The sequence below is a fragment of the Saccostrea cucullata genome, unplaced genomic scaffold, assembly GCF_032062105.1.
Source record: "Saccostrea cucullata isolate Sc308-1 unplaced genomic scaffold, CSIRO_AGI_Scuc_v1 ctg769, whole genome shotgun sequence".
Lineage (NCBI taxonomy): Eukaryota > Metazoa > Mollusca > Bivalvia > Ostreida > Ostreidae > Saccostrea > Saccostrea cuccullata.
The window spans coordinates 27,767-37,429 of NW_026935864.1; the positions used below are offsets into that span (position 1 = coordinate 27,767).

At 30.2% G+C, this 9,663-nt stretch overlaps 1 protein-coding gene across 1 annotated transcript; it reads right to left on the minus strand.

The window, feature by feature from the left end:
- Window positions 1–2,960: 2,960 nt before the first annotated feature.
- Window positions 2,961–4,426, minus strand: LOC134244066 (uncharacterized). The gene is made up of 3 exons (XM_062726342.1): window positions 3,899–4,426; window positions 3,564–3,666; window positions 2,961–3,461 (listed from the first exon to the last, which is right to left on the minus strand). Exons 1-3 carry the CDS (start codon window positions 4,394–4,396, stop codon window positions 3,094–3,096), a joined length of 969 nt encoding a protein of 322 aa, XP_062582326.1. The 5' UTR covers window positions 4,397–4,426; the 3' UTR covers window positions 2,961–3,093.
- Between the last annotated feature and the right edge of the window lie 5,237 nt (window positions 4,427–9,663).

A 9,663-nucleotide genomic window follows, 5' to 3' on the forward strand; every position in this document is an offset into this window, starting at 1 on the left:
CTGACTTTTTTGTGATTTTATTTGGACCGATTACTGTCCGTTGTTTTCGCATTACACATTTGGGGAATTTTAATATGACTGACAAGTTTCTTAATACGTCAGCAAAAAATACCCAGCAAATAAAACAAGTACATGTTAAGCTATAAATAAAATATCTAAAAGAAATCCACAATATTTATAAAGAAAAAAACAAATAAATTAAAAATACTTGTGCAGCAAAAATGGTTCATTTCCAAATCGGCTCAAGACTATATCTTGATGAAAATTATCGATCATTATATGGACATCTGCATGTTCTAAGAAAATTTGAAAAGTTGGGGCGCTATGTAGATATAAATGAGAGGTTTCAAAATTGACATCCACATTTACATGCATGTACGTAGCGCCCCAATTTTTCAAATTTCCTTACAACATGCAGATAATCATATAATGAAACAAAAAAACTCTCGAATTAGAAATGATGTTAGTATTTTGTATAAATTGAACAAAAGCAATGAGTTAAAGTGAATGTGTGGTCTTCATTAAGACATAAAAACTAGACATATGTATTCACAAGGCAGTCAGTTAGTGAACATACATCTCTTATGAGTATAATAAGAAATTTGGTTTTTTTTTCTTAAGAAATGCGTAAAACACTAAAGGTTGTGTACATGTAAGACAGGTTACATACATGTATGTATCAATATTTAGAGCAATTTAGGCATGTTCAGGAGAGAAAGAGAGAGAGAGATGTACAGGAAGGCGAAATCGTCAAGTACTATACAATTACCCCTTTAACCTTGACTTGAAGTATATATTTTAACTGACACGACGTATTTCTCCTACATAAACGTGAGCATTAACCAGGGGAATGCATGGGTACACATTTCCTACAGTGCGTGCAAGTACTCTTCGTTAATCCTATTTCCGATACGTACGACCCATGTCAATGATACAGTATTGAAGCTATCATCGACTGTAGTTACCAGTCATGTCAAGTACCTTCATTGTATGCTTTGTGCTTATCTCGTAGGAAAATCAAATAAAATCGATGTATGTTAAACATCTGTTTTTAAATCTGTTAATTTTTCAAAATGCATTCAAATATATTTGTTGAAATTGATTGAATATATTATTGTAGTTATGTAGAATTGCATAATATATTATGTTGATAGACCTACTGTTAATTTTTGTGATATACATGTGTTACATTGTAACACTTCAACTAATGCTTAATCTGTTTTTGAGAATATGATGTTTTCTATGTTACGATGACACAGAATCATTCCAATTATAATTAACTTTTTTGTGTATTATTGCTCTCAAAGTGCAAATATACAATTTTTCCTTATAAAATCAAAATAAAACATCATCATAAAGGACTTAAGATCAAGTAAATTATAATTTTACTTATAGAACGGCAATTTCTCTCTTTGTTTTTTTTTTTGGGGGGGGGGATAACACCATATACTAAAAATAACATAATTTTTCTTAATATTATCGAAATGAATTGCGACCACTGTATTCATTAGTGCTGGGATCAGGTGCCACGAGAAATAGAAAACCCTCTCTGGATTGAACACACACCTGCCTTGAGGCTTTGGTCTTTATCGAGTAAACAGGGTAATCTGTTAGCAATTACACTTAAGTATAGGTAGTTCAAGTTGTAATCTTTATGTATTACACAGTGGAGTTCTTATTGGAAAAAGGCTTTGTGTAGACCATACAAATGCTAACTAATTTGTAATGTTAATCTATATGTCAGTAACCCTGCCTTTTTCAAAATACTTGAATTATAACCTAAGATATAATTTTGCATATTGAATGAATTCAATTTGGGGGTAATCACCAAATACAGGGGATAGAGGCATAAAAAATGAAACTGACAATTGAAAAGAAAAAAAACTCACCATACTTATACTTTACAAAGTTGATTTTTTTTTATTGATGCCAATAATTTATCGCGTTTGCTACGTTTGCATAAACTTTAAAACACACCTGAGGTCAATCGTAAAATAAATTTGCAAATCCGTAGATGAACGCAATGACTCACTTAAGTCATTTTATTCGTTGATATTAGGAATTCTAATGCAAAAGATACTTTCAACAAGTCCACTTTATGTATCAATGAACAGGGTTAAAAGTGGAAGAGAGATTGAGAGGTACTATAATATATAATAGATCAATTCAGAGTTCAATATGTAAAATCTTTTGCTGTTTTTAGACAAAATTCCTAAAAACACAATGGAAAAAAAATTTCCTCTCCCATTAAAATCAGCTATATTACTGTATAAGGGAATAGGGAAGAATTTTATATTTCATGGAAAAAAATCTTTAAAGTCTATTTTGAAAATATTTGAAGATATTGTAAATTATCTGTATAAAATAGGGGAAGGGGAATGTACTGTAAAATGTCGTAGGATATTCACAAGAGGAATATTAAGAAGGAACATTTTTCGGTGACCAACTATATTCCTCTATATATATATATATATAACTATAGACTAAAGAAAAATAACTCAAATTATAGACCTTATCACAAATAACTCAGTGATGTATCAATTTATATAATTCTCAAGTTATTTGCCAAGTGTTCGATCAATCAAAACAGGCCGATTAAAAAATGAATTAATCAATCACTTCATTTCATCATATTCGAAATCGAATCAGCGCAATGGCAGGTCAGAAAGGAATTCAAGTCAATTAATATTTCAGGAAGAGACATGCATATACACCAAAAACTATAATTGGTTTTTAGAAAATGAAGTTTTTAGATGTTCATTAGCGGTAATTTTTTTAAGTTGATTTTTCACACAGATTTCATTTCGAATTGAACTAGTTTCATTTACTTGTGATGACATTATAGACTATAGAGTAGTAGAAAATAGTTCCCAATTATGAACTATAGAAAATTCAGATACAGAACGATGCTTCTAAGTTATAAAAATATCAAAATTATTTAAAAGAAAATAACGAGCATCTTGAAGAAACTATTTTATTTAATTGTATTTGATTTTTTTAATATGAAAACAGTGTCAATAAATAAATAAATAATTTAGATAACAACCCGTATAATCCGTATAATGCCCTACACAACGAATCACAACCATGTAATCAAAGCTTAATAAGTCCAACATAGCCACTCTCATGATATCGGTATATCTGGAGTCTGTTGAAAACTTCCACGTACAAAATAGTGCCATTGGACAAGTAGAATGTCTCTTGTACCTCTACTGGGTTTATATAGTCAGTATTATGTCCAACTGGACATTTCCAGTCTTTCCTTAACAAATGCGCTGTACCCCGATTTGCATGCTCTGCCACTACTCGAATAAAGTATCCCTTTGAAGGAATACAAGTCGTCGAATTAGCAGACATTGTTATTCCAGCAAATAATTTGTATGCACCGGTTTCCTTGATCTTTATTCTTGTTGAATATGGGCTATTGTCAGGGTCGTCCAAAGGCACTCGTCCTAAGTCAGCTAGAAAAGAAAAAAATGAATTAACGTACATGAAATCAAATGTTATTGCAGTCACTGCTTTATCTCACCATTACCAAAACAATTCTTTTCTAAATTGCTTACCTCCAATGTGATCTTTGTGTACTTTATAAAACTGAGATAGGCTTGTTCTTTTAAACGGATCCCCTCCACGATTATCTTCACTCATTTTCTGAACATCTCTTATCTGAAAATAGCAATAATATTTTAACATCACTACATGTATTATAATATTGGATTACATCTCTTATCTGAAAATAGCAATAATATTTTAACATCACTACATGTATTATTATATTGGATTACATCTCTTATCTGAAAATAGCAATAATATTTTAACATCACTACATGTATTATCATAATGGATTACATAATTTAACTCACATTAAAACTTCCTGTATAGTGTATATTAGACCTACCTCTTTAATCAGTCTTTTCATTGAATCTTCTAGCTTTTTGCAACAGAGATCAGTCTTTCCAGCACGGATTTTAACCAAAACTTCTCTCCAAAGCAACTTTGAGTGGAGCGCCTGACAAGACATACACACGGCAGAGGATGTTAAGATCTCACATGGGTTTCCTTGGGATTTGATCTTCAGTGCAACTGGAGTACTGGACGAATGGTCCTTTGATATGTCTGCATTTGAATTAAAAATATTTTCTTTATTGCCAAAATGTGACAATAAACACCAAACAATACCGGCAGCAAGAACCACATTCACCAACACTGAAAGTGTAGTCAAAGCTGTCCAGCAAGGAGATCGTTTCTTCCTAACTCTAGTAGGTTCCTGAACCATGGCGATCTGATTTTCCAGTCGTCCAATATCATTACCAGCGGTCACTGTGTAGATGGGTTGTAAAGGAATTGGGGTATCAAAAGGATAATATGGAGGAATCCTATAGTTTCCTGATGCCATTTTGTTTTCTATGATATGCTGAATATGTCGATTTTTTGTATAATGAACCACTAGAGTATCTGTGCATATTTATATAGTGATATTGTGAAAACCTACGTATTTTTTTCCGTCTTTTCCCATTTGCAGAATTTAGAGAGCACACGAATTTCCTCTTCGCTAATAATAACTTCCACGTCAAATTTTTAGTGTAGATTCTGTTACTATAATAATTTCATTGACGATTCTGAAGTGTTTAGTTCCGACGAATTTTTAATATTTTTCCGGTTTGATGGTATTTTTAGGACATAGTTTCTCTCGTTCATTGAGGAAAATCCATCCAATTTTTTAAATATTTCAATACGATGAAAGAAAGATATTTTTAATTAATTAAGAAAATCTAATTAATTAATTAATCCAATGTATTTTTCCCAGAAAGTTTTTTTTTTCGGTTTAGTTGTACATTCAACCTCGAATTCTCTTGGATAAAAAGCAATTTAATTTATTGTTCTATTCATCATGTTTGGGAGGGAATTTTAAATATATCTTTTAAGTTTCTTATAAACATACTTTTTTAAGAGAAGAAAACAATTCACATTCACAAACTAGATAAAATAATATATTTCATGTTTTGAATGAAGCTTATTGAATTTCTGCTTATTTTTCCTTCAAATTATTTAATATAGAACAAAACCATTCTGTATACATATGAATTCGCTCTAAATCTATGTTGTAAACTATTAAATTTTTAGAAAACAAATGCTTTAAATGTTACTAATTATGTCTTTAACTTTATGCCTTTATATTCTCTAAACATCGTGAATCTAAAATATTTCAAAGATTTATTTTCTGTAAAGGCATTATCTATGTTCTTGTTTCATGTACTGTGATCCAATTGATTGAAAATCATGAGCTCAATATCTTGTCAATAAAATATATGAAAATAGCAAACAGTATTCAAACTCAAAAATCCATTTAATCAATATAAATCAGGAGCAGAATAAAATCAGACCTCTAAAACATCTTGATCAGGGTCCGCCATTATAAAACTTTGAGAATTCTCATAAAAATTCTCAACTCAAGTCTTGAAAATTACTCACCTGAGAATTTTACAATTCAACACAGTTTAAGGAATTTTATTTTTCTCAACTTTTTTATGACGGCCGCTGAGTCTGAGAATTTTGGATTTGAGAAAATTCTCAGACTTTAGAGCATTCTCAGACTTAAGTATGTTTTATAACGGTGGACCCTGGTACCATAGAGGATATCAAACCGTTTTCACACTCCTCTTTTTAAAATAAAAACTGATTGAAATCAGAATCTGTTTCATTTTTTCCTAAAGTTTACTAAATAATATTATGAATTTTATTTAGCTTTTTTTTCATAATTATCTCTCTCCCTTTGTTCTCGCTTCCTTTAAACCGATTGTTAAATAACTGCATACCTTTATAAGAGCTGCCTAGTCAATTCACATCAGACAGATCATTTTATACTTAGTACGTATATTTTAAAAATTTTCACAAAAATTTTGATTTAAACCACAATTCTCGATGAAATGGCAATAATACCTGTATATTCATTGAATCTTGTGGGTTTTCTTTAACATTTTGTATATGTCGATATGTGTATCAACTTTTATTTTAACATATCAAGACATATAATATTTCAAAACAAGTGGTAAAAATATATGCAACTGTTCATATAATTCTTTGTTCATGAAATGTTATTAAATAAAAACATACACTCACCTCTACAACTTGTTTGAAAATATTCTGAATTTAAAAAGCTATAATGTTTAATTCCGATAGTTGAAGAGTTTTAGTTCCATATTTGCATCCAATGGGTCTTTTTTCGAAAATGAAAATTTCTAACCATTGGAAAATTCATTCAAATTCAATTCCAATCAACCTTTGGTATTGAATTGATAGAAAGGTGTACAATTACAAAAACAATGAAATGATTTTTATTCTTCTTATCCTCACTTATCTCTAACTTAACAGTCTAAATGATTCTTTGCTTAATGTTTCAGCAAATATTTTAGAGGGATTTTTTCTGTTTTGTACTATTATCATTCCCCCCTAGTGTCTTAAGCTGTTTCTTTCTAAGAAGAAAACACTTGCTTTTGGCCTTCAACTCGACATTTAGATCAATCGACGACGTACTGTACGTGAACAAAAATTGGCGTTTCAAAATTAGCGCAATCGATATCACTGGTTATGGCAGTATTTGGCGTTATCACGAATTAGCGCTACTCATGACTGTATGTATGTATTGTATGTATGAACTATTTTTTAGCGGTACTCATAGATTAGCGCATCCTTGACTGCGCCAAAACCGCTAAAATATGAAACCTGCTTTATTTTTAGAGTACATGTACACATACAGTATTGTGAATTACATTTGTAACGATGGTTATTTTCATTTTTTTGTCGATACGATATATCCCGGTGAGCTCGAGATAAAAGATACCACAGCGTCTGACACATCTAAATCTGTTTCATATTTAGATATTTTACTTGAAAAAAGTTAATAATTATCTAACAACCAAGCTTTATGATAAACTTAATGACTTCAACTGTTCAGTTGTTATGCAACAATATACCTTCATCAACGGCCTCTAGGGTTTTTATCTCTCAGTTGATTCGATACGCAATTAAGAGCATGCTTCTAAAACGAAGGAAAATATTGACAACAAAGTTTCAAGTAATCATTTTTAAGTTCTATGGACGATACAATGACCTGGTCAGCAAATATAATTTTCATTAAGTTAAATGCTGACTGACATTTTTCATACTAATTGTTAGGCTATTCTTAACACTCTGAAGTGTCGACGGTCCCTAACATGACAAGGAGCACACGGCGGGTATGTGGATCAGAGATGGCTTACCAAAGGTGTAACGTGATGCTGAGTAATGTATGGCTTACCAAAGGTGTAACGGACGGACTGACGACACCCCAATCACTTCATATCCCTTGCTTTTCAAGCAGGCACATAAATATTAAACGCTGCATTACTTATCTTCAGTATAACCTGTGTATTTTTTTTATATTAAATTTATTTTATATTCGATTTTCAGCATGAATAAACAACAACAAGAAATTAAATGCATTACTTAACAAGTATATATTTAGTATGGACTGACCTGTGTAATCTCAAATATACATCTGACATTTCATATTCAAGAAAAAAAGATAAATTATTTTTTTTCTTTCCTCAAGAGTTTAAAAAGAAACATGACTTGAACATGCTTTATCTTTTAGTTACTCCACATTTCTAAGTAATCGATAACTTTGCCCAAAAATATTTGCCAAGAAATGAAGAAGGATGTTAAACCATTATTGGTAGCTAAGAGTTTCGTAATTTTCTATGAGTCATATTTTCCTACTTAGCGACGACTTTTATTATCCATTTGGCTTAACACTTAAAAAGACCAATAGGAAAAGTGTAAAATTCGTTCTGTCAATGTTGATATCAAAGGTTGATATTTCCTACTTAAATCTTGAGGACCCACATTCACGTGCCAATGTAAGCAATTACCTAGCAAAGTATAGAAAACTGGAAAGGAACAAAAAGGCACATAGATTGTCTTTAAAAAGAACTTTTCCATAATGCATACAGTAAAGTGTAGTATTATTATTTAGGTACTGTAAAATAAAATGAAAACTAAAAACAATGGAAAATTAACAAAACTATTTTTATTTTCTTCCTTCCATGTTGATTAGAGAGAAATTGATTAAAATTGAGCTCTCTGATATACACATGTTTGGTACTATTTTCCAATGCAGAACATTTCCTCTTCATGTAACTTTCAATATCTTTGAAAACATAAGGAATTCTCAAACCTTTATTTAGTTTATAATGAAATTGCTGCCTTTTTAGTATAACAGAGATTCCCTTTTTAACATCCCTTTTTATAAACAAACTAAATCGGCGACTATTTTAATGGCAAGGTGGGAATGATCTCCTCTCGTACATGAATTTATTTATAACCGAAAACAAATCCTTTTCTTACATCTTTACTAATTGATTTAAAATTAAATCCTGTTTATTAATAGTTTTTTAGAGTAGAGTATATTTTATTGATTGGAAAGTTAGTATCAAAATGGAAATTTTTAAATTGTTCATAGAAATAGATAAAATAACAAAAGTTTCATATCTCTAGTATGGCTTGTATTTCAATCAACATTATTTTAATGTTTCATGTTTTTCTTCTATTATTAGAGAAAAAATATAGAACAAAAAAACCTACTAAGTCTTTAAAAAAACCTTTTTGTGTTTGTTTTATTTTGTTTGCTATAGATAAAAATCAACTTCGTATTGTTTTTCTTCATTCTGAATCACATATGTAAAGGACAGCTTCATTTTACTCATCATGATTTTCCAAAGAGAATTGTTGACGAATTTTACAATCATTTAAGTGATTAAAATATTGATGTAACTTCAATTGTTATTATGATGCTTTAATTCAACACATTGTATACAACGAAATCGCATACCTATGCTTGAATTACTGTGGATTCCTAGATATACAATGTACGCGAGGAATGAATTTTTTTCGTACTTTCGCGAGAACCACCACTCGCGAAAAAATACTTTCTGTCATTTTTTATGGGAATCAAAACATTATAAAATCTCTTGGTTGATCGTCAACTCGCGAGTTTAGAATCTACGTTAATTTTCTTCAAAACCCGAAATCATTACTGCTAACGGAACCTCTCAACTTGCTATTCTCATTTTTGTAAATCAATAAATTATAATATCATTTCAAAGAAACAATGGCTTTTTTATTTCTCAGTATATTTTATTGTTCATTTTCATTTAATGTTCTGATATATAAATGAAAAACAAACATGTACCAAATCTTAGACACTTCATCATCTTTTATAAAAAAAAAATTCCAGATGTTATCTTTTTATAAAAGAGTGTAATGCATTATCATATTTACCAGTAAATTAACTTAAATGGCTGTATACGTATTTATTAATATGTTCACCAAATAAATCCATTATAGAAAAATTAAAAATGACGTTACCAAAGAGGGATAATCCTTACAGAAATATAGCAACATGAATTTGATTATCCGCAAATGCAGTCAAATAGATGTCAAATAGATGTAATCATCTGGGTTTTTTTTCCAGATATCATTTAGTTACCTTTTTGTGTAGATAATAAAAAGTCAAATGAATCACATTTTTAACGTCCATTTTTGTACACAAATCAAATAAAATCAGTGCATTATTTTTAGGTCGGGAAATAACCTCCTCTAGGATTTATTTTAGCTGACACAATT